This window comes from Oryzias latipes, chromosome 14, assembly GCF_002234675.1.
Source record: "Oryzias latipes chromosome 14, ASM223467v1".
Taxonomy (NCBI): Eukaryota; Metazoa; Chordata; class Actinopteri; order Beloniformes; family Adrianichthyidae; genus Oryzias; species Oryzias latipes.
This window is the reverse complement of record NC_019872.2, coordinates 7,642,154-7,667,400: the sequence shown is the minus strand read 5'-3', so window position 1 is coordinate 7,667,400 and position 25,247 is coordinate 7,642,154. Positions and strand designations below refer to the sequence as shown.

Genomic DNA, 25,247 nt, shown 5'->3' with positions numbered 1-25,247 from the left:
ACAAGGATTGTGTAAGCACCTCACTGCTAAAAAGTGTTGCATATCGGCGCAAGGCTGCTTCTCTCTTCAGAATCTGCTAGAATTACAATGATTGTGTCAATCGTTAAAGAGTTACCGTTGTCAACAATGATGTCGGAATGCCCTTTTTTTTTTGGACGGTCATCGTCATGGCTAAGAAATTAGCACGTCAAAATCACTCCCCAAGGTATAAGACCTTTCTACAACAGTTTTTTTCTCAGTTTATTCATAATGTACAATTTGATTTCTCTTCCAATGGAAAGCTGTAGTGAATGGTGACAAGTAACGATACACGTAGTTGAACCGAACCGTTTTGGTACTGCAGTTTCAGTTCGGTTCACTTCTGTACTGTTTCGGTACATTTTTCTTTTTCCCCCCGCATATATATTGCATTGTAACGACCCAGCTGCTTTGTCACTCGTAGCGGGCAAACGAGAGCCGAGCTGCTAATTAACTAGCTGCGTTGACTGTCCTTGTCCCATACTCCACACACCCTCTAACAGTCTCAGAGAGAGAGTAGACATAGAAGTAGATTGATCCATCTATTTTCCGGCATTAAAACCCATTTATTTTGAACACACATGAACAGCGTAACAACATGAACCTCACTTCTCTTCATAGCTTTGCCAGTGATGGTGAAGAATTAACACACGAGATTTCACACTTCCCATGAGTCTTAGTGGCTATAGGCGGGGCTAACCCCCAGGTCGCCACGGTATTAACTTTGCGTCGAGGCGGAAGTAGAGTTTCCTCCGAGACGCTATTAGGTTACGGGCAGTAAGCATGTCAACAAATGGCTAATGCAGACGCAAGGCTAGGAATGGGTTCCCCCCCCATCTCCTTACGCTCACCTGTGTGGGAACACTTCGGCTTTGTTGTTAGCATCCATGAAGGAAAAAGACAATTGGTCAAGTCGAATGGCGTGTGTTGACATTGTTACACAAAGATAGCGTACGCCACAGGTAACACATCCAATCTGTTAACGCAATTAAAACGGCATCACCGACTGTAACAATCGCATCTACAAGAAAAGAAATGTGCAAGTTAAAGGCCCGTACACACCGGGACGAATATTCGCCAGGCGTTATTCCCCAGCGTTTTTCGGCACGTTTTTTGTGTTCACACCCAGGCGATTTTCGCTGATGATGAGCCGAGCGAACATGCAATTTCATTCCCTGACATTAGATGGCGCTTAATATAAAAGAAATACTCCTGTACACAAGGTGGCGCTTCGCAACTTTACGCTTCTTAAAGTCGCTTTTCACTCAGAAGAAGAGAGCAAGTATTTACGCGCTTGTCAGAATCATACAAAGAAAACATGAATATTTCAAGCACCAGTTGCTCCAACTGGTGTTTGAAATGGTGGTTCGGGGATATTTTAGTATGTCCGTCATTATTTCTTCGCGGCAGTGTAGACGCTACTTGGCGTCTATCTTCTTCGCTGGTATATGTGCTCAGAAAGGCAGTTTTGTGTTTGAGCGCCCCCAAGTTGTGATTTACTGTAACTTCAGAAGCTCCAGACACGTGTGCAAAAGCGCCACTGTCATTGGTCGTATAGTTATCGACGCGGGGCGTCAAACCAAAAAAACGAACCTGAGGCGTTTTTTAAAAAGTGACGCTTTGAAGCTTTTTTCGCGTCGCTGTGCACACTCACATTGGTGCCCTTTGTTTAGTCACGAGGCGTTAAACGTCGGCGAATATCGCACGCGAAATTCGTCCCGGTGTGTACGGCCCCTAAAATGTTTTTTTCTAGGCCAGTGTTCCAAAGTTTTTGGGGCCTGGCAGCTAATAATTTTTCTTATTTTAATAAAGCAGATCACCTACATAGGCCAATTTTATTTATTGTTAGGTAAAACTAATAAATGTATTTTGTAAGTAATTTTTTCCGCCTTAGTTTTTTGTACCGAAAAAATGCCGAAAATAGAAAACAACTTCATTTATCTCCCAAGGGAGAAATTCAGGTGTCCTGCAGCAAAACACATACAATAAATAAAATAATAGTTCACAAAATAGCAGTACATATCAGGCAGATTTGTTAAACAGCAGTACTGAACCAAAATGCACCGAACCGAGCCCTCTGAACCTAACCGAATTGAGATTTTAGCGTATCGTTACACCCCTAGTGACAAGTGGTCTTTAATTCGGGACAATCAAATCTTTTAGTGAAGATTTGATATCTAATTATTAATGCTGGACCATAAACAGGTACATTATGGTATATTCATTTAAAATCTGCCACTTTACAGTAGCCTTTTTGAAAAATGCCAACGTTGCTTATTAGAGGCCGTTTGTTTTGTGGCGTTCACTAACCATTAAAAATGGGCACATGATTTTCTCTGTCATTTTAATCACAAAATGGTTGGATATTTAATCCATTTATTGGACCTACCTCTCTGATATTTTCAACGCTAAAGTATGCAGCAAATGTTTTATGTTCATCCCTATAACCTCTGCCTGCTGTCGGGTGATTTTAGATTCACATAACATAAATTGCCTTAGATATTGAGACAAATGTGTGCATACACATTTAATCCTGGGCAGTTGTGGGAAAAAATAGAAAGAAAAAAATACTCTTTGCTAAAACCATCTGTACACGTGTAGGTGCAAAGCACAAGCTTGTATTTTACATAATTCAATTTGGATTTAAAGAAAAATGCTGCTTAAACTTGTTAAAGCAATGTCTCAAATATTGAAAGGTTGTTGTAACTTTATTTTACCCGATTGTTTTTATGAATGCAATTGGGGAAATCAGTCCTTAACGCATATTGAAGTGTTTTTTGACCTGAAGCTGTTTCCCGAGCCTTCATATATACAGAATGGGATTCAAGACAACAGAAGACTTGTAAGGGAGAGTGTGATGGGTGTGTCCTATTTTATTTATTGCTTTGATTTTTGTTGGTTTGTTAAGTCTGTGTACCAGCTCACGCTGGTAAAATATGGCGTTATCGGAGAAGTTTTGGCTCCACCAACAGCGAGTTTGCCACAACCCCCCCCCTCAAAAACCACCATGCATTTCGGCTGATCCGACACCAAAAGGAAGGATTGAATTAAGGAGCCTCTACACATCACAGAGACTGGCTGAAAAAGTAAGCTGACTGCCGTGTGGACCCTTAGTCATGTGGTTCACAGACGTAGGTCTGTTTTTTTGAACCCTTTCACTTTTGACCCCTGCCGAGTTCATGGTAGCACAGTATGGTATGAGCGTGTTTTTCTCCCCTTTTTCTTCTTTTTTTCCCCAATTGAGTGGCTCTACTATTAAAGTTACTTGCTTGACATTACCTACAGTTATGCAGGATCTGGAGCTGGATAAATCCTGGAGAGCTAAGACACGTTTGAAGCAAAAGTGGCAATCCTGATTACTGACAAGACGACTGACTTGTTGGGCAACGCCTGTTGTGCAAGGCCTGACAATCATCTGTCAGACAGAGGGCAGAGCTGATCACGCAGTGTTGATCTTCTTGTCAAGATGTTTGTCAGGCTTTTCAGAGGAGGTGAATTCCCCCCAAAAATGCCACACGGTAAATGTCTCTCTGTGTGGTACTTGCAGATCTCCCATTTTGAGTAAAGTGCTTTTGCTCGGTGTGAGGTCTCGGTTTGTGTGTCTTCAACTAAACATTGTTTGCCTTTAGACAGAATGGCAAGAATTCTGTGCAGCCAACAATGGCAGTAAATGGTTAATACACCTGGACGGATGAATGCTCCTTTTTTTCAGTTCCGCTTTTAAACTTTGGAAAGAGAAAAAGTGGCGCTCATTAACACTCTGAATTTATGCGCCACATTCTTCCGAAGAAAATGGGTCATGTTGGTGCAGAGAGATGGTCCTCTGGTGTGTTGAGCTTCTTGTCTGACTTGATCAAATGGATGTTTCTAAGCCTTAAAGACACGTCTCATCTGGCTTGTAGAGAAGCAGCCCCTTTGCCCCCAGTTTATTGAATATCATCACTTTGGAGTTGGTGTGCTTCTGGATGTTCTACAAACTAAATCCCTGCATTTGCATAAACTCCTTATAAATTTGTGCCGGAAGCACCTGCAAATCTTTTAAAGCAAAACACTGGAATTATCAAAAAGCTATATTTGGCATAACTTTATGAGACAGAAGGTAAAATCTATGGGAACTTGTAGTCAGCAGGGGACTTAAAAAAACAAAAACTCAAAAGGATTTCTGCTTTTTTGAGGTGACATTCATCAAAGAATGACTGGAAAGAGCATTAAAAAAAAAGGAGGAAGGAAGGAGCACATCATCACATGCGTACGAAGCTGGAAATCAGCCATTCACCCCATTTAAAAGAGGAAAACAATATGAATATAAGTTTTATATTCTTGCTCAATTGAAGGAAGCTGAAGAGGTTTGTCATTTGGACTCGCTGTTGTCACAAGCTGCATATTTGTTTGAGGTGGAGTCGAGGCAGAAACCTTATCAGCGGGGCACTTGTGTTTGTGTACGGGACATATTTTTAGCTTGTTGGCATATTTAGTGCATACTGTAAGGGTGTGATTGTGTGTACGCATTTTTGAGCAAGCCCGTCCAGAGTAGCTGGTATGCCAAGGATGGCTCAGTTCTTGAAGCGGCTCTGGATTGATGCCTCAAAACCCGTCTAACTGTGGCTTCATTTTGCACTTAAGCACGATTTGGATTATCCTTGAACACCTAAGTATGTAGAGTTTAGCTGAGCAATGAAGGGGGTCTGTTTTTTTCTGCTGATGGAGAAGTGTGCTGTTAAAGCAGCGAGGGGGGGGGGTCTCCTGGTGGAGAATTGGTAAAAGGTTTATGCAGTCTTAAAAAAAAAAAAAAAAAATTTAAGCAAGCAAAGCCAAGAAGTGCAAATGAAAATCTATAATTTTTGTGTGGTTAAAATTGAAAGAAAGATAAAGGTTATAAAAAAAAAAGTGCATGTGGTTATTTAAATTTTTTTTTTAACTTGTGACACATTTTCAAGCCATTTACAACATTTTTAAGCGTATAGTACCTGAGTAAATAATAAGTAAGTAGAATCATCTGTATGGGTTTGTTTGGGCGTATTTTATTGAATAAAAAGTGCAATCGATCAGAATTAAATGTTAAGCCTATAAGTTGCTAAAAAAGCATAACATGCCCTTCTTTTTGCTGTTTTTCAGGAACGCACCCGCTCATTTGACAGCTTCAACATGAACACTTTAGAGAGCTCCCTGATTGACATCATGAGGGCAGAGCAAGACACCCTGAAAGGTGAGGAGTCCTGATGTTAATTATCAACATGAAAAACATTTCTGTTTTTCTTTCATTTTTTTGAAAGACAAATCCGTCTCATCTGCCATGTAGAGAAACTCATTCAGTGTCATTAAAAAGAAGGACCTCAATAAAGGCATTATCTCAGCATATTTAGCCTTTTATGTCAAACACAACCCACCTGGATCACATGTAATGGCTGCTTTATTATATTTAGATAAAAGGAAATAACTGCCTCACACCTAATATCACGTTAGTCCGAGAACATCGAGCTGATTTGAACTTTCTTACCAAACCATAAGTGCCTATCTATTAGTTTTATATCCTATTATAACACAGAAGGTCACTCTATAAAGCATTTAGATTACACCCGTCTTTCTTCTTCTTTTTCTTTTTCGCATTCAGTAATTATGATAATTATAGTTTAAAAAAAAGACAACCGAGAAGGATCTGTATCTAATTAACTTGTGCACAGCGCAGTGTGTTTGGCCTTTTCTTCTCTCTTGCTCATTAAGAATATTGAGGCAGGATTTCTATTTAGAAACCACTTTTTTGGTTTGTTTTTTTTGAACACGCTATATGGTCGCAAATGAAGCTGCCACATTTATGCGATCCAGCGTCCGTACGCTGGGGTGAGGGCTCCGTCTCTTTGCATGTAGCAAGAACAAGGATCAAGAGTGATAGGCGTGCACAGAAACAAAGGTTACGTCATTTTTTATCCTGTTGTCCTCTTTTAAAGAAAAAAAAAGCAAACTTTCTAAAAGGTTATAAATGCCACTGCAGGATCCCTCATTGTTCTGTGTATGTGTGTGGTCATAAAGAAACCAACAAATGTGTGTAATTTAGATTTTACATTTTAAAAAAAGTTAAAGAAAAAAATTCAAATTCAAATTTTCTTTAAACAGTTGTATATATTAATAAAATTTTTAGACTGTCCAGCAAATTAAGGCTGTTTGTGATTAATTAGTAGACTGTGGACAATAGGAGTGTGAGGTTTTTGTGTTGTTGACTATAATGATTCATTTTTTGTGCAAAGACAGAAACACAGGTTTCTGTTGGGCTTTCACTCCTCCTGTTGAACAAGTTTTTGAAGCTTTCCAGTTTTCCAGGTCTGGAGCATATCAGATTTCTTTTTTAGAGAGTAGATTTTTTAAATTACAGTAAAAACTGACAGTTTTTAAATGGTATTATTTTAAAGGACAAATTTGTAAATGAAAAAAAACAAACCTGTTATTTAAAAAAAGTCTTTTTGGGTCTGACTGTTAACTAAATACTAAAAAGTTACCTATGGTTACGTCCAAATTCACTTCCTATCCCCTAAACCACTAGAAAGTGCTGGGCATCCCTGGATTTTAATGCAATTCAGAAACATGCTGACTATTGTTTTTTATACACCAAATATGACATCACCATTTGACAAAGTAATAATGTAATAAATATAAACATTTTAAAAAAGCTATTTATTTATTCACTGTGTTCTGATGATAAAAAAATTTGTCCGAACACAACGCATTGTGGTCTATATTTTCCAATCTAGTGAGCATCGATGCACACGAGTTTTTGCAGAGACTTCTTGGAAGTTTCGAGGCCGCTGGATTTTGGAAATGTAGATTTGGACAGCTCTGCAAAATGGCAAACGGCCTTTATGGTGCACTATGTCGTGAGTAGTGAAGGAATTGGAACACTCTTTGTAATGCAAACATAATGTTCTAGATCAATATTTAATAGTTGGTGCTGTTTAAAAGTTACACATCTTCATTATATTTTGGCATCTCTTTTATTTGATTCGTCCTTCATAATATTATTACATTATAGTTTGACATTATAAAACAGAAAAGTGCAAACCTCCTAGCAGTATACCTGAACAGTATTGGCCAAAAATGAAACAAAAATAGGCTGGTGAAATTATTACTGAGCCATATTTTCATTTTTAGTGTACACTTAAATACACTAAAAAAAGAGGAGAAAACTTTACATTTTAAGGCACCTGGCTGCACTAAATTCTCGAATCCTTAAGTCAAGTTCACTTGAGTTGCTGGAGAAGTCTAGAAATTCAAAAGTTTGAGTTAGATTTTAAATCTGAAACCTTTAGTGCAGCAATTTGTTTTAAAATGTAGATTTTCATTTTATTTATTTTTATTATCTTTTACAGTGTAGCAAATATAGTTGGTGAAATGTGGACTGACAGAAGCAACTTTGTGGTGACTGTTGTGTGTTGGTTTAGAGGGAGTAGCTAGTTGGAGTCGTTCTGGAGAACATCATTGTTTGACAGGAAACGCCTTTGACTTCTTAAGGCTTTAGTTGAGTTTAAGGTTTTGGGGCGGGGCAAAACCTTGAACTGAAGTCGCCATCCCTATATTTAACCATAAAACAAATTGAATGTATTGTGGTTGTGCAAAAATGTTTTTTTTTGTACAACCATAATAAAATCTGTATGGGAGCTAAAATACTAAATTGTATTGTAACCTTGTACAGTACAGATTTCAGTTTCAGTGCCAGAAAAACAAGATAAAATAACACATTGGAGATTTTTCTTTGGTGGCACCTTGTGTTTTTGTAGCCTTGGACTTTTGAGGCTGAATCCATCCAGCAAGGATCTTAACTTTGCTGTCTATAACTTGCCGTAAAAATAACCTCGTCTTTGCTCCAAACACTAAAGATGTTTTTTTCTGAGATTTTATTTAAATAAGAGCGAAACTTGACTCCAAAGTCAAATGGAATATATTCTCCTCTTCTGTCTTTTAAATCCATTTTTCCTACTTGTTCCACTAGATGAGCACACAGCATTAACACGGTAAAAAATGTTCCCTTTCATATCTGTAGCTCTGGCTTGCACATAATTTAAATAACTTTTTATCCGGCTTGGAGCTACTTAAAAATAAAATGTTGACACCTTTTTTCTGTCATCAACATGAGTACAATAAAAATGACTAGCATGCGTCTTCCAGCACACATCACATTCAAAAATGCACCATTTTTTTCATTCCAGCTGAGCATATTGAATAAAGCACAAGCATTGAAGCAGGGGAACAGACGAGGCCAGACAAAGTGTCTACAGTAGAACTGGCTTTGAATCTCTTCCAGCATTGTCCTGACTGACAGAAAGGATCCCTCTGTTCAGCCTCCCCGCAAGCTTACACACACAAACACACACACTGCCGTGTGTGGTGTAAGCTTGTGCATCCATGTGCTTTAACTGTTAGTGTACTGTGTGCGGCCAGCAGCATGCGAATAAGGTTCATGGAAGGGGCACACGCAGCTCTCCACAAAAGGGATGCTGCGAAATCATTTGCTCTGCACCGGTTATGAGAAGCATTCAATCGAACATGATGGGTGGTGCTTGCAGGGACCTTTGGTTGGTCTGACGATTGGCACCAACAGTTTCATCACCTTCCTAATTCAAGAGGATGAATTCATGAATTGTGTAGTGAAGAAATGTCTCCACATACCTGTGTCATTTGATGAAGGGACTTACTTATGATCACACTTTGTAATTATTCAATGTAGCATAAAGTCTAAATTCATGAAATAACTTTTAGTGGACAGAACTAGTTTGGTTTGTAGTCGTGTTATTTTGTACGCTGCGTTTGAGTATGAAAGGTGTGGAGGAGGGGCCAGCATACCTCCCTGTGATGAGGGGGGGGGGGGGGCATTGGAATGCACCAATCGCTGTGCAGTCTGTAGCCACATAACAATGGTGGCACTATTGGAGCCTTTTCATCTCTCTGACCCTCTGCTGCAAACAGGCCTTGTATAACTTTGACGCCTCTTTGGCATCATAACATGCACTTGTGTGGATGCTGCATGGGTTGTGTGTTTGTTAAATGGTTGTGGAGAAAATGTCAGTGTGACGGACGGCAGCCTCACAGAGAAAGATGTTAAAAAAACAAAACACTTAAAAATATTTCAGTTTGAAGCAAACTGGACTGAAATAATCTTTGATTATTTTAGTTTTGTTGTTGTTGTCTAGTTTCATGTTTTTAATTGTGTAGCAAAATGGAACAACCTCAGCTGGGGCTTTATCAGTGCACTAAATGTTAACCGTAATCACTCCAACCTGGTATTTATTGACAAACAAACAATCGTCTAGCATATAATTCCGTTATGCATACCATTTGTGCAATGGTGAGCTGGCACCTGTGCTCAGGTGAGTGTGTGTGTTGTTTTACTGTGGTGGATGATGAAATGGAAAAAAAAGGGGAGGGGGTGCCCAGTTCCCCGTGTTTTTCATTTGTTTGGAAACCAGGTAAGTAAATGAAACGCAGTCCCTTGTCTTGATGGAGTCCATAGCATTAAGTCCTCACACTGTTTTGAGTTTGGAGCTTGATCATTTTATAAGGGAGTATGTTATAACGTTAGATGGCTTACCCACATTTTTTAATGATTTTCTACAACCTGATATTAACTACTGGTAGTAATTGGGTTAATGAAGAAAACAGCTGGAAATCAAGCTGATGTCATGATTTGTTTTTCCTAATTTATATGTATGCAGATTACAATTGCATTATTTACGACTGATTAAGTAAAATGTTGCTCCTTTGTCATTTTTTAAAATCAGAATTTCCTTATGGGCGATTCATCTGCTGTCTGATTTGACATCATTTGATCTGTTATCTGTTGTTACCTTCCTGTTTGAACACAAATATTTACATTTTTGGACCCTTTTGAAATATGTTGATGAAATTAAATTGCTTGACAAATTTTACAATTAACTCTAACCCTCCCCTTTTCCCCATGTTTTTGTTTAGGTCGTCTGGGGTTCCCCCACCCAGGAGGGGACAACCCTCTCCCCCTCAATGGTACGTAACGGTCCCTTCAGTCCTTAATGGTCCACTAACATGGCAGACTTTGTGTGAAAATAACATGTCTTTGAGGGTGAAACATTTAAATGGAACCATCCGGATATCTTTTATCATCACTTTAGAAAATATTTAGTAGGTTTTATGTGAAAGTGTTCCTTTGATTTAAAAAAAGAAATTGCTTCTAAAAATGTTCAGCCTTGAATGTATCTGTCAATTATTAACGAATTAAGTCCAGAAAATAGTTGGTGGTTGCTCTACGGCCGGGGTGTCAAGGCGTAGTAAAGCAGTCGGCAGACGCAGATTTGATGCGCGAATCCCATCTGGTGTAATAAGAATTGCAGGTGAAAGTGCTTGAAGATGAAGAAAAACTAGTTTTGGAACCCTTATGGTCTCTGGATTGTCATGTCTCAAAATGTATAGTTTAGCTAGCGATGTCTGTTTTTGGTACCTAGGTAATACCAGCACAATATTTTTATAACTGTGAATGTGCATAGTCTGTTTGTGAGTCTGGGTGATGTGTTTTTGTTTTTTTTTAAACCAGGTTGTATTCTATCTTGCGGTTGTCTCTTGTACAGAGCAACATCATCATTGAAACTTTATGATTGCCCTCCTGTACACAGAAATACCTGTAAAATTTGCCTTCAAAAACAACAGACCCGACCATTTCTACCGCTTATAACCAAATTCACAAGTCAGTTATCCCGTCAAAGTCAGCAATTAAATGAGCGCCAATGCCAAAACAAATATTTGTCAGCAATATCGCTTCTGACAGCATAAGGTTTCATCAAATGAACACAGTAAAATGTGTATTTAAAGGTAATGTGATTGGTTTGGGGTTCTTCATAGGCCAAAAAAGGCTGGTGGAGGGAGATTATGTAGCATATCAGCATGTTGCAGTGAGCAGTATCCCTCCCCTTCTTTGTGAGACATCTCCCATTCTTTTACATTTTCTTTTTTTGTTTGCACATCTCTACATATTCCATAAAAATTCAAACAGGTTTTTTTTGGATATCTGATATCTATTTTTGCTAAAAACCTTTTCAACCTGTGTGGAAACTTCCATATCATCATCTTGCCTTATTTTGACAATTTTGTTAATGAATGAAGAGGGGAACGGTAAATTTATCTGTGATAAGCCAAGTTTTCACTGCTGCTCCCAATTCTGGGGTGTTTGTTCCACATTAGCAGTTTGTTTGCAGTATTTGTCTAATGGTTGTGTGTTACTGCGACTGTGTCTGGTCCTTGGCCCCGGATGTAAAATGGAAGAAGCCATTGGTTTCCTGAAAAGCCCAATGGTTCCCATGGTGACATCACATGGTCAGGAGCTGTCATCAAGCCCCTGAGACAGATGGTGCCAGCGGATAAAGGCCGAACACCAACCCTCTTTCTCTCCACCTCATGAAGGATACACAGATTGCATTCCCTTGATCCCTCCTCTCCTTAGTCACTTTCATTTTCTCTCAGCTCTATGCAGCTTTTCATCTTTTCATTTCTCCTCAGCCTCCCATTTTTATTTCCTCTCTACCACATGCACCTTTATTTCCTTTTCTGTACTTCTTCCTGCATCTATTTCTCTCTTGTGTTTCTGTCTCTCTTTAACCTCTCCAGTGGATTTAATGTCCATCTGGTTTGGAAAGTGCACTGAAGGTAGATTGGATTATTGTTCTCTCGTGTTCTGGCCACTTCTCTTCCCTCGCTTTTTTTCTCAAAAGTAGATTGGTTGGTGCGCACAGTCGTCAATTTAAATCTTTTACTTCAGTTTATTGTGAACAAACTCCCTTGGCAAAGATAGCCACACTATTATCATGCTCAGAAAAACCCCTACAAATCTTTGGGAACGTTTGGACGATGGAAACACACGGCAGACAGATTTGAGCCTGACTCCAGTCATGTCATTGACCTCAACCTACATTTGATGCCTTCCATTTTCTTTGTGTTGATTGAATAATTGGGGTTTCATCCTAATCCTATTCATAGTTTTGCGAATCTTTATGTTTTTATATTGTATGTAGTGATAATAAAATGGTCAATGGTGTATATTTATAAAAGTGCTTTTCTACCTTCCTTGAACCCCCAAATCACTTTACAGTTGAAGTCCCCTACACCCAGGCACACACACATTCACACACTGATGGTGGCTCTGCTGCTGAACACTGGCACCAACCCAGGAGCAGTGAGGGGTGTGGTGTCTTGCCTGAGGACACTTCGACACATGTGTGGGCAGAGCGGGAACCGAACCTGTATGTTCCAATCAGAGGCAACTACTTAAGCTGTGCACCACGCCCACCCTGTGTAATACACACATTACAGTAAGATCTTAACATATCATATTTGTCTTAGTGTCATACTGGAAAGTGTTGCTGTTCATTGGGCTATGACTGTGGATGTCAGCACATTGGGAAACTCAAAGCCTTCGTTACAACCGCCCTAACGGGTAGATGCAGGCTGTCTGTGGGAAATAGGGGGAAAACCTGTATGGGGCCCAAAGGTGCCTCTCACAAAATAACAAGATTGGAGACCCGCTCGGTGATCCCTTAGAGCAAAAATGTTCATGCTTAATTTTTTTCTCTGAGCGAACACTTATACAGAATCTAAGGGTTAGGTGAGACACCGGCATGTCCTACAGATGATTCATTTTTCTAGACCCCCCAAATCCTGTGAACTGTGCAAGGGGCCTCTTTACATGATAAGTGCGTGCTCCTTGTGTGCAGAGTGATTGTCAGAAATGAGACAATTGAGGGCATAGTTTGCGTAGGGATCCTACGGGCGCTTACGTACACCCTGTGTGAGTGGCATTCTTGCGGCGTTAGTAAGTACCCAACACCTTATTGACGACTAGAGTGTGGTGTAAAGTACCGTATGACACCATCGCTTGTAGGTCATAGGTGCATGCCACTTGCACTAGCCTTATGAATTCTTCACAAATCCTTAACACAACGATGATAATGGTACATTCCATTTTCATAATGTTCCTGGAGGTGGCTATACAAGACACACCTGTGCTCCCCGTAAGATGTGGTCGCTCCCCTCTACGATCGTCCACAGGCCGTGCCGGCCCAACAACCGACAATTGTGACTGTGGCTTACTGTGACTGTGGGATGCACTTCCTGTTCTTTACCAGGTCTTCCAGATATGCTTCATTTATATGTTAAAGTTCAGGTGTCTGAAAGGGTTTTAATCAACCGATAACTATACCTAAAATGGCATGCTGAACACTTTAGTCAACATTTTCCCTTTTCACTGTAGAAATGGTAACATTTTCTTCTGTCTATATTATATCGCACTTTTGTTTTTAAGTTCTGGATTCAGTTCCTTTTTATATCCACAGGTGCTATTGTGTTTCCCTCCTTGGCGTTTAACCAAGACGTCCTTTCATTCCATTTTTGTCTTTGCCCTGTCATAATAATGATCTCTTGGGATAATGAGAGTCGCTGCAGCCTCATTTTGAAAGCATCATTAATGAGAAGGAAGCAAACACGTCAGGTATCGCTTTATCCTTTTGAAACATTTAGTGAGCTTTATTGCACTCAGATCAAAAATTGAATCCCACATTTATAAACAAATAAGCAATCCTTTGTTGTTGATTTTTTTTTAAAGCAAAACACAATTGTAAAGACATCTTTGCAGACTGATTATTATTCCACGCTGATTAAAAACCTGGAAAGAGATCAGCTCTTTATTGTCCTGAACCACCTGGCACTTCTATTGCTCCAGTGAATCATGGGCCCATCTCTAAACATAATCTTCTATGATTTACTCCACATGCAGCCAGGAATTATAACAGAAGACGAGGTAAAACATAACCCCTCAGTATATTGTGTCAAGGATTTTCAAATGTATGGTTGACTTTTTTTGTTTTTTTTATTCCCCCACTGGAAACATAAAATGTTATGACTCAATTTATAACAGCTTGTTGTGACAAGATTTGAACCGTTCTCGTCTTTGTACAGTGAAGTGACGTGTTTGTCTGCATGATTGTGTTGGGATTTGTTTTAAGCTTGTGAATTGATCTCAAGCATTTTCTCTCTTTTTATCTTTTATGTTAGAATGTCCTTTACGGCTCGGTATGGTTCACTCTGCCTGATTATCCCCATCTTTTTCTTTCCGCCGTGCAAAAAAAAAACAAGTAAAAAACGAAAACATGTGATGCAAGTGAGCACCATGTTTTGGTAGCAGTCACTGATGCAGCGAAGCACGCAGGGCGCAGTCGCAGTGCTACAGACACACACGACTCACACAATGGAAGTTAAGGATAAATCTTTGTAAAGCAGCTCAGGACAGGTTGGACGGGTGCAAGAACAGGCCAGGGTGAGCTTAGCCTTTACTGTGCATGCGTTCCACAGTTCAACTGTTCACGCTCGCCCGCTTAAGAGGACCAACTTGTTTGCTTAAACACCTGCAGGCTGCATGCATGTTTTGTTCTCGCAGATGGTTCAGTTGCAGGAATCTAGACCTCAGAACTCATCATCTAATGTTCTGTACAGCTTTAGCTTTTTGATTTCACACTGTTCATTTTGTTCTGAAACTGTCCATTTGAGCTGTTTTGCTGCCCTTTTGTTTGTATCTGAAATCTCCCTGCAGGTTATTTGCTTATAGATGTTCCCTTTTGATTTTGTTTTTCCCAGTTCTGTTTTAAGGGCATTTAAAGAGGTTAAATAAAACTGTATTGTGTCAATGTTATTGGAAAAAAAACGATAAAAGGTGATGAGTTTTGGAAAAAAACTACAGGAATATTTTTAAGCTGAAGGTCATAAACTCCCTGTTCTGTCCTCTGCCTCCCCCCCAGGCCACTCCTCTCTCTTCCCCATGGAAGATGGATTTCCTGATGAGGAGCGTGGCGATCAGGGTCTTCCAGGCCTGGGCTCTCCACACTGCTTCCCACATCAGAACGGAGAACGCGTGGAACGCTACTCCCGCAAGGTCTTTGTTGGAGGCCTGCCACCAGATATTGACGAAGGTAAAGCCGTTTGGTCTATACTTCTGCTAGAATTAAGCTCAGGGAAACTAACTTGATGGATGGTGTACAGCGAGAAATCATCTGGAAATGATTTAGGACCTCCTCCAGAACTCCACTGAACATGAATTCTGCTGTACACTTTTTTAAAATTAAGGTTTTCTTTCAAATCCTGCATAGTGCCTTTGAGTGAAGCTTCTGTGTTTGGTTTCAGATGAGATAACCGCCAGTTTCCGACGTTTTGGACACCTGTTTGTAGACTGGCCTCACAAAGCAGAGAGTAAATCCTATTTCCCACCTAAAGGTATTTATAATTATCTTTCTGTGTCATTCCAAATAGTTTTAAAGTGATAAAGATGAGACTTTGTCAGAACAGAGCACATAATATAATGGCTTTATATTAGGGATGTCCTGATCAGGTTTTTTATGGCCCTGACCCAACCCTGAGTCATTTGATTTTGAGTATCTGCCGATACTGACTCCTGACCTGATTCTTTCGTAACACATACAAAAAAATTAACAGATTTATTAAGCAGATCCAGGTTGTCCCAGGTTTTTATTTTACAAACTTTCTTTTAAAATCTGAGGACTTCTGTGAAGTAGCTTGACCAATCAAGTAAAAATACAGCAACAATCAACTAGACAAAACAATTAAATTGTAAAATAGGTGATAATTAGTCATTTGAGAAACTTTTGTGACTGAACATTTTTGATCACCCATATTTCCATTACAAAATCTTAACATTTTATGATGATTTTCTTTGAAAATTATTATTGTCGCATAAATATGAGGATAAGTATTCATGACTAGCTCATGCCAATGTAAGCATTTATTAGTTTTTTTTTAAAGATTATGGGATTATTTGGAGTTTGTAGACGATCCCTCGGCTGCCTTCTCTCTGTCTGCAGCATGGAGACAAAGCAATTCTCATTAGAGAAACTTGCTGTCAGATTTAAACATTAATTAAAAGTAAAAGTGGAGCCCGGGCGTCTGAAACTGTGAAAATCTCGCTAACTGTACCAAACTGTTGTTGTGCTCCTCCTACTCAAACTAGTGCCGCATTGTGCTTCCATATAAAATGTCGTGATCCATTGATGATCAGCAGACTTCTAGTAGGAAAATGTAAATGTAATAATAAGCTTCAAACAAATAGCGGGGATGATAATAAGAACAAGAAAAATGTCCAATCGGATACAACATCCGATTCGGATGGAGTCTGAAACCGTGATCAGACTGGGACATCCCTACTTTTTATCGTTCTCTACTTTAGCAGGTATTTTATCTGCTCTCTCTTTAAGCTGTTGTGTAAACTGTAAAGATGTCATGATTTTTACCAGAAACCCTGTAATACTCCCTGAGGCGTTTGAATGACTGTGCTATGTTCTGCACAGGCTACGCCTTCCTGCTGTTCCAGGATGAGAGCTCCGTGCAGGCTTTGATTGACGCTTGCATCGAGGAGGACGGCAAGCTGTACCTCTGCGTGTCCAGCCCCACAATCAAAGACAAGCCAGTCAGTGAGAACACTGAAGAAAATGCATGGTTCTTTGTAACTGAAATAATAACTGCTGTCATTCTTTAAAATGGCAATTGTTCGCTTTTGTTTTATAATGTTTGGATTAAAAATGTTTTAATTGTTTAACTTTGATTTAGGCCTGCACAATAAAACGCAAATTTATCGTTATCGGAATATCAAGCTGTGCAATACGCATATCACAAAAGACGGCAAAAATGAGCAGGAAATGGTTACCTTAAATGTGCCAAAACCATCTTATTGCAGCTTGAAGTATTTAACGAATCAAATAAATCCATATATGCATTTGTCCTATCAGACGGATGCCTTTCCGCTGTTGACCAATCAGATGGAACCCTTTTATGTTAGATGTCCTATGTAGATGAAGGTCATTTGGAATATAATCTTTGAATTGTTTCAATGAAATAGGAATGATGTTTTTGGTTGTTTTGATATTTGTGTATCGCAAGTTATATCGTTATCGCAATATTTATCGTTAATATTGTATATCGTGCAGACCTACTTTGATTGTATTATTTGTTCTTACGTCTTGTGTTTTGTTTACCAATATGCTTTTCGACTTTAGGAGACAAACATTTTTAATTTAAACTTTTTTTTTTTTTAACTAGAAGGTGAAATTTCCCAGTCCCTTTAGCAAGTCCAAGTCCAGTCTCAAGTATTAAAAGTGCGGGTCCAGGTCAAGCTGTGTGTCACAGTTGTAATCAGTTTTTTTTTGGGGTCAAGAGAACTCACCATGGTGTCGGCCTCCATAGAGTTTGACTAAAGTTTGCAACCTGCTGGTGTGCATTATTTGTTTCTGCACAACCACACACTTGATGCAGGAAAAAGAAAACGGGAAACTGTTCCAGATGATCAAAATGCATATAGCCCAATGTTAAAGTAAAGCAGGCGATGAAAAGAAAAATAATTCTAAATCCGCAAGTCATACGTAAAGTGAAGTCCAGGTAGTCCTAACCCTCGTCCCGGAGGTAAACCTCCACCCTTTGGGCAGTAAAAATGGCAGAATTTTGATTTGCTTACTCAAACAGATTATTCTGTACATAGAGATAACTTTGATAAAACTGTAGTTTGTTCTGTTTTTTCTTCCTCTTTTCACTGTGCTCACACAACCTTAATGTTTATGACTTTCACTATTGTTTAACTGTAAATTGTGTTTGTGACAGGTCCAGATTCGGCCCTGGAACCTGAATGATAGTGATTTTGTGATGGATGGTTCCCAGCCTTTGGATCCCAGGAAAACCATCTTTGTGGGAGGTGTTCCTCGTCCACTCCGCGCAGGTATTTTTGTCTCTCTGATCAGTTTTTGAGCTGAAATAACTTAAGGAGCAGACTTTAGCTCCTTCTCCAAATGCTAACTTTAAGAAAAAAACTTCTTCAACAATCAAACCAACTATGAAACCTGTACGAGGTTTAAAGGCAGGCTGACGTTTACCTGCCTCTGTCTGCAGTGGAGCTGGCCATGATTATGGACCGTCTGTACGGCGGGGTTTGCTACGCCGGCATTGACACCGACCCGGAGCTGAAGTACCCCAAGGGAGCGGGGCGGGTCGCCTTCTCTAATCAGCAGAGCTACATTGCTGCTATCAGTGCTCGCTTTGTACAGCTGCAGCATGGAGAAATCGATAAACGGGTGAGTGGAAGGAAAAGAGAGGTCTCTTTTTATTTTTTTCTGTCCCTAGCCCCTGATCTTGTTGAGTTGGTACCCCTCCAACCTCACTTCCTGCTCCTTTTATGTAAACCACTTCAGTTCAATGCGTTGCACAATGGAAGATTGTTGGTCTGTTTTTGTTGCCTTAATGTAGCAAATCTAAAATTACTGTCAATATAAAGATTTGATGATGTCATGCTAGTTTCTGTTTGCCGTCAGAAGAAGCGCTTCATCTCTGGACAATAGATCAAGTCCAGACCCTAAAACGGTTTAAGTCCAGAATATCTGCAGCACTGTTTGACAAGTCACACCAGGCAGAACGTTGCCTTTCTCTGTACAGTAGATAACCGTAAAGGAGTTAGGGGAAACTGGCTGTGGATATGTAGATTATCAGAGCGTGGAAGGATGGATGGTGCAGCAGGTACTCATTTGCATAATTGATGTGCACGTCTTGCAGAGGGAAGTTCCTTGCTGACATTCGCTCGCTAATAATAGTAAAATGGCCAGTTGCTGAGAAATAAAACAATTTGGCTTATTTTATGAAAATCTGAGACAACAAAAGATTTAAACCGACACAAATGTAGAATACTATTCTCAAGGAGAAGTTCTTGTTCATTTTGCTTGGTTTAATTGTATTTTTTTTGCGGAGGGTATCCAAACCTTTGCAAAGAGGGGCAGATTGCTTTAGGTGCAAATGTTTAAGAGCAAACCATTCGGCCTGACATTCTATATAACAATAAGAATAAATGTAAATGAACTATTTAGTAAACATTTTGTTGCAATGGCATACTTTTCATTTTTTCACATTAAAACACATGCTTCTAGAGATTGTTTTGACCCAAATTGCTGTCATTTTTTCAAATCGGTAATTCCCTGTTTGCTTGTTGTTGTTTGCATGTGTTGTCTGGTGGTCCTTATTGACGCTGAACTTCTTGAAAAGAGCCAGTATCTTGGCATATTAGACAGACACAGTTTTATATCATGTTTCACAGAAAGATTATGCCACTTTCCACTTTTCCTGGTGGACCTTACTGTCAACTTTTCGTTTTAATTTACAGTTGACATTTTAGAAACGAGCTAGAAAGCGTCACAGAAGGGTCGCATGACAGTGTTGCCACAAGAATGACTTCAAATGTATTATTGACTTTATGAAAAGAGACCTGTAGAAATTTAGAGCGTGGGTTTTATTTGGCCCATGGGCCGGACTTTGGACATGCTTAACCTAACGGAGCATGCCTAAAAAAACTCTATTACTCTGACATATTTGTTACAGCTTTAAAGGTGACTAATACAATAAATGTTATTCTTTTTCTCTGAATGGGTTTTTAAATCTTTAGTTCTATTTGAGAAAACTAAACTGCATCCACTGCTTCTTGTTGCAAAATGTCTTTATGGATGGGAAAACATGATTAATCCACTTTGTTGAGATCTTATTCTTTTCAAATAGTAAAAATAAAATATTTTCATAATTTTATTTGGATTTTGACCTTTAAATAATATTTATTGTCAATATTTGACTCTGCAAGAAATTTAGCCTGAAGCAAAAAACGTAAATATTGTTCCTTAAATATAAACACAAACAGGACAGTTTTAAGGATCTTTAAAAGTAACATTTTTCAAAGCAATTGTTCATTTAAAAATGTGATGATTTGTCCTCTACTTTAAGGTGGAAGTGAAGCCATATGTGCTGGATGACCAGCTGTGCGATGAGTGCCAGGGAACTCGCTGTGGCGGCAAGTTTGCACCGTTCTTCTGCGCCAACGTCACCTGCCTGCAGTACTACTGCGAGTACTGCTGGGCAGCCATCCACTCGCGTGCCGGGCGAGAATTTCATAAACCCCTGGTGAAAGAGGGAGGCGACCGACCCCGCCACATCTCATTCCGCTGGAACTGAGCGGATCTGCAGAGAGGGAGAGGCAACAGAGGAGCAGGAGGGCAGGTAGTGCAGGAGTCGCAAGTTATTGTAAAAATAAATGCACTTTTCTGTTGCTCGTTCCTCCTTTTGCTCTAACTTCATCAAAACCTTTTATTCTTTTTATTTTTTTCTTTAAAGTTAATATATATCAAAAATGTCCAGAGAAATTGGAGCAAAACACAGATGTCCATTTAGGAAAAAAATGTGTAACATCATTTTATTTATACTTTTGATTTTTTAAAGGTATTTTTATGATTTAAAAAAAATATATATATATCAGAATTAACATGTGAGTATGGTACTGTGTTTTTTAATTGGCATATTTTTCTAAAACCTTTTAGTTTCTTTTTCATTTTGATATAAGCCCAAAAAAAGTCATTATTTGTCGTCCAGTTGACTTTAATATTGTAGCAAAGACTTCTTACAGTCTGACAAACAAACGCCGTCGACACCGGCGAGTTCCTTTTTCAGTTTGATTCGGAGATAGTTTGCAGGAGGCTTCAGAGCAAGTGGGACTTTGAGTAGAAAAAAGGGAGTCGCTGAAGAAGAGTGCACTTATTTCCAGTTTAAATACTGAAGACGCAGTATATGAAATCCTTTTTTGTAGTTAACCAAAGCCAAAATCGTAATTAACTTTGAAGCGAAAGGGCCCGCTGCAGAAGGAAAGGGACTCTTTCTTTCCCCTCCCAGATCGACGTGTTTGATCTGCTTTTTTATGATTTCCAAGACCGTACCAACATTTTGATGCTACTTGAAAAAATTGCAAAAGAGTTTTTAGCAACACCAGAGATGGGTTTCGATCTTCATATTTGACATGCAAAAACTAATACCTCAAACTCAGCTGCTAATGTGCCGAACACAGTAGAAAAAGAAGAAGAAGAAGAGAAAAGCAAGTCAAAACATTAATGCAGTCTGTTCTCCTTTCCTTAGAACTAAAATCAGAGGGGAGCGCTGCAACAGACACAAAGTGATGTAACTGGCACAGTTTTGTTGGAACTTGCTTCATCACCTCCTTATTTTTGTAATCAAACCCAGGGTTGTGCTAGAGACAGACAGAGTGTTGTGCAGTGCGTGGGGTTAACGTATGGCGTGGGCTAGGCTACAGACGCAGCAGGAAAAACAAAGAAAAAATTAAAGATGAAAGCAGCCCCACATCTCTTCTGCATGTCTGGCTCTCTGCTAGCTCCCAGCTAACAGAACGGCTACGCGGTGGATCGAAAACCTGTTTCCTGTGCTTGCACATGACAGGGCTCAGATCCAGATCCTTCAGGACGAGTGGTCTAAGGCTGGTCGAGTGGCTGCCTTTACTGCCACAAACAGGAAATGCCTGAATATGTTTTTGTTTTTTTTTACGTGTTTGTGCAATGCTCCCAAGTCTTTAATGACAGAGTGCTACTTTGCACCCAAGAGTGAGCTACATCCAGTCATTAAAGTAGCAACTAACGCTGATCTGCTTCTGAGTCGCGGATCCTTCCTTCCGTCGAACCCTCTGTCCTTTCTGCTGCCAAGCTAGTCCAACTCAGCATCCAGTGTTTTTTAAAGCATAAATGAAGATAGTGTCTGCAGTGTGCTCTACTACTACACACACGTCACCCTACATGCAGTTTGCGCTCAGCGGCGAGATTTGAAAGCCCGTCTGGCTTTGGCGGCGAACCAAAGATGACTGTGCAGTAGTGGGTCATACTCATCATTTGTACGTTACTCTCATCTTCATTCCCACAAATCCGTCACTTCTACATTTATTTTTGAACCTGTTAAGCCCTGATGGACTCCAGCAAACCAAAGATTGGCCTTGAAACATGATCCACGCAGTCCGTGTAGTAACAGTATACATGCTGCAGATGTAGGAGAGCGGAATCAGAACCATCAGAACACCTCTATTTACCCAGCAGGGCTTACAGACACACAAATGAAAGCTCCTTCGCTCAAAGTGGAGGAGGCGCTGTTAGGCTCCTTTATTTTTATTTTTTTTAAATCTCCAATAGCTCTGCAGGTTTGGGAAAAACAAATGGAAAGTGCACAACGCCGCAGTGAGGGTGAAACCAACCCTCACATGCTTTTTTTCTTTGGTTTCTATTTTCCTTTCTTCTTCATTTTGACATTTGAACTCACTCAGTGGCTACCTTCTAGCCGAGCATTTAAACGTCAGGGAGTTAGTACAGAAACTTGATTTTACACACTAGTGAGAATCCTCATATTGGCGCGGTGTCGCCGCACCCTGGACTTTAGTTTCGCGGGTGCAGTGGGTGAGCATTTTAGAAGTTAAAACACTTTGTGAAGAATTTGCTGTTAAAAGAGTTTGAAAAAACAAAAAAAAAAGAAAATAATTTTATACATGGCCTGCTGATTTTTTGGTACAGTGTTTTCTAGCTAAATTATTTTGTCATGCACATATGAACATTTATTATGCACTACTTTTCTAAATATTTTTTCTTTTTCCAACAGTCATTTTAGGCACATTTTTCACAAAATGGGGAAACTCCTTTTTGCAATACCTCAATTTTTCACATTGTGAAAGGTAGCTTTTGTACTTTTGTTACTGAGAGATCTGCATATATGGAAATGTTCATTTTAAAGAAGAAAAAAAAAAGTTGAGTGATTTCAAGATATATTATTTTCAATTATGCTTTTTATACATTTCAGTGCTGAGGAATCTTTACAACTAAGTGCTCACTTGTGTTGATGCGACTTCAGATCTGCAGAGGAGAGACCAAAGCATCCCTCTCTTGGTCTTAGCTTTTTCGTACTCTACTTGTTTCCAGTCAGTCTGGTTGCTAACCGTCAAAACAACAACGGGAAAAAAAACAACAACTCGTCATTTGAATCTGTTTGTCTCTAAATATGGCTACACAAAGGTAGAACTTCTGTCTTGGTTTCCTCTCCATAGATGGAGCAGAACTTGTTTTGAGGAGAATGCAAAATCGGGTTCATGCTTAACGCTGAGCCTCGTATCACAAGAATGGATGTTTGATGTTTAGATATTTTAATATTTGAAAAAGTATATAGACATATACATTAAATATATATAATATAAATATATATATATATATATTCTTGAACTTGCCAGCTAGCACCTATTGTAACCCTTAGCATGCATGACGAAAAAAAAGAGAAAGTACATGAATTAGCTATTAAAACTAATCGTTGTGGTGTGCACCAAATGTTTCCCAACTATTCAGTTAAGGACACCCAGACCCCGCCCCCTCACCTTTGCTCCCGCCCCTCATGTCAATCTCCTAGTTGGCAGAACTCTGCAAGATGCACAGGACACAGAGATAGAAATTTAAAAAATAAATGAATAAAAATATCCACACAAAAAAACAGAAGGAACCCATAAGTTTAAAGTGATGTGGCAGTGCAGGAGCATCCTTTTAGAACACTGTTTAAAAGAAGACTTGAGAACTCATCTTTATATAGACTTATCTGGAGGAAGGGGAACTTCAAGACTTGAATGTGGTAAATGTTGCAAGTTAACTTCAAGTTGTTATGTGCAATACTTCTTTTGAACCCTTTTCCAGATAAAAAACAAAAAAAAGTAAAAAAAAAAACAAAAATACTCTTTGCAATGTAATTCTTTAATGCCATTTTTAATTGCAGACATTTAATTAAAGAAGATGTTAATATGTTTTTCACAGTCATTTTCTACTGTTATTGTAATCCTTTTCATGCTGGTGTTTGTAAAAAAGAAAAGAAATCAAACTATTTGTACTAATATAAATAATTGAAGTTATTTTTAAAACATTAAAGGTTTTTTGTGCTCATTTGCTTATTTTGTTTATTTTAAGCTACTGTGATTGACTGCATTGTAATTATTAGGTCAACAATGTATTTAGCTGTTTATTGGTATATTTTTAATTGGAATGTATAATTGATTTTTATAATTTTGATCAGATTTTTGTTATATTTTTGAGGTGAAGCTTTTAATATGTTAAAGTGTCTAGTTTTTACTAATTGCTATATTGTGCTCCACAATATATGGTTCACATTTTCTGAAGGAAAATAAATATTTAAATATTTGTCTGTTAATGATGTTACTTAATGGCAAGATTTCAATAGTTTTTAACTGTGTATGGAAAGGTTGTTGTATTTATTAATAGCATTTTTTACTTAAGATATCACCTTAATTTTTATTGTCATTTCACTTTATAAGTTCCTATTTTTGTATTTTCCTTTCTAATTAAGTTATGTAATACGGATTTGTCCATATTTCTAGGAGTTGGTCTGTAGAAGTGCTAGTGAAACAAAAAAGAAAAATCTAATGTTATTTAATTGTTTGCAGCCAACTATTTATAACAGTATGCATAATTTTTAAATATTTGTAATGTGAAATGTTGAATGAAATAAATCTTAACTGTGATGACACGGGCTGCCTGCTGTTTGTGCTCTGCTCCTCGACCGCCGTCACGTCCTCACGGCTGTGCAGCTCAGCTGTGTGGAGCGTCCGTTTTTAGATATCACCGCATTAAAAACGCCGCCATCAATGCAGGCGCTCATCAAAGTTACTTAGCAACGCGCCGGAGCAGGAATTGGCTGCCCTTGTCGGCCAAAGGTGCCATCTCCGCGTGAGCCTGCTCTCACTGCGGGAAAGCATCCCACAGTCGGGTTACAGTGGAGCCCCACACTTAAGAATATAACCTTTTTAAAAAAATAAACTGGCAACTATAAAACAGAGAAACAAAGACAGAATAGAACTAAAATATCAAAAATAGAAAATCTATTGAAAGAAAATAGGAGAAATAAAGCATTCTTCCTAGCCAAGAAATATGAATTTTAAATAAATGAATACTAATTGTATTTTTCTTTAAAGGCTGTTCCTTTTCTATTTCCTAATTGAGATCTTTTTAAATGCTTAGTTTTTGGGATTTAAGTAGATAAACTGTTAAGTTTCCTTTGTTTTTTCATTTTCTGCAAAGTAAAAGCTCCTAAAATAAATTTCTTTGCTGAGTGTTGTCTAACAAAGTGTGATCAGTGACAAGAAAGGGTTCTTACTAAAAAAGAATTGAGAAACAACTACGGTATCACGTGACTGAAAAGCTCAACTTAGGTTTTAACCCTTGTGCTATCTTAGATGACCCCACCCTTACTTTGACGTGTTCTCCCTACCATGACAAAGGTGGATAAAGGTGGAAAGATTTCATGTAATCCATGAACACCAGTGAAGATCACAAATC

The 25,247-nt window shown here is 38.8% G+C and overlaps 1 protein-coding gene across 2 annotated transcripts in view; it reads left to right on the top strand.

Annotated features, from left to right (window-relative positions):
• Positions 1-24,438, top strand: part of cpeb4 (cytoplasmic polyadenylation element binding protein 4) — a 33,040-nt gene extending 8,602 nt beyond the window's left edge. Inside the window, exons 3-11 of one of the 2 annotated variants that reach the window (XM_023962923.1) lie at positions 5,134-5,224; positions 9,973-10,023; positions 13,796-13,819; positions 14,814-14,984; positions 15,196-15,285; positions 16,374-16,492; positions 17,677-17,791; positions 17,962-18,143; positions 19,828-24,438. In XM_023962923.1, the coding sequence (XP_023818691.1) occupies positions 5,134-5,224; positions 9,973-10,023; positions 13,796-13,819; positions 14,814-14,984; positions 15,196-15,285; positions 16,374-16,492; positions 17,677-17,791; positions 17,962-18,143; positions 19,828-20,055 (1,071 nt within the window). In that variant the 3' untranslated portion in view covers positions 20,056-24,438. The remainder of the gene's footprint in view (positions 1-5,133; positions 5,225-9,972; positions 10,024-13,795; positions 13,820-14,813; positions 14,985-15,195; positions 15,286-16,373; positions 16,493-17,676; positions 17,792-17,961; positions 18,144-19,827) is intronic. The other variant, XM_023962924.1, reaches the window with a different exon arrangement.
• The last annotated feature ends 809 nt before the right edge of the window (positions 24,439-25,247 follow it).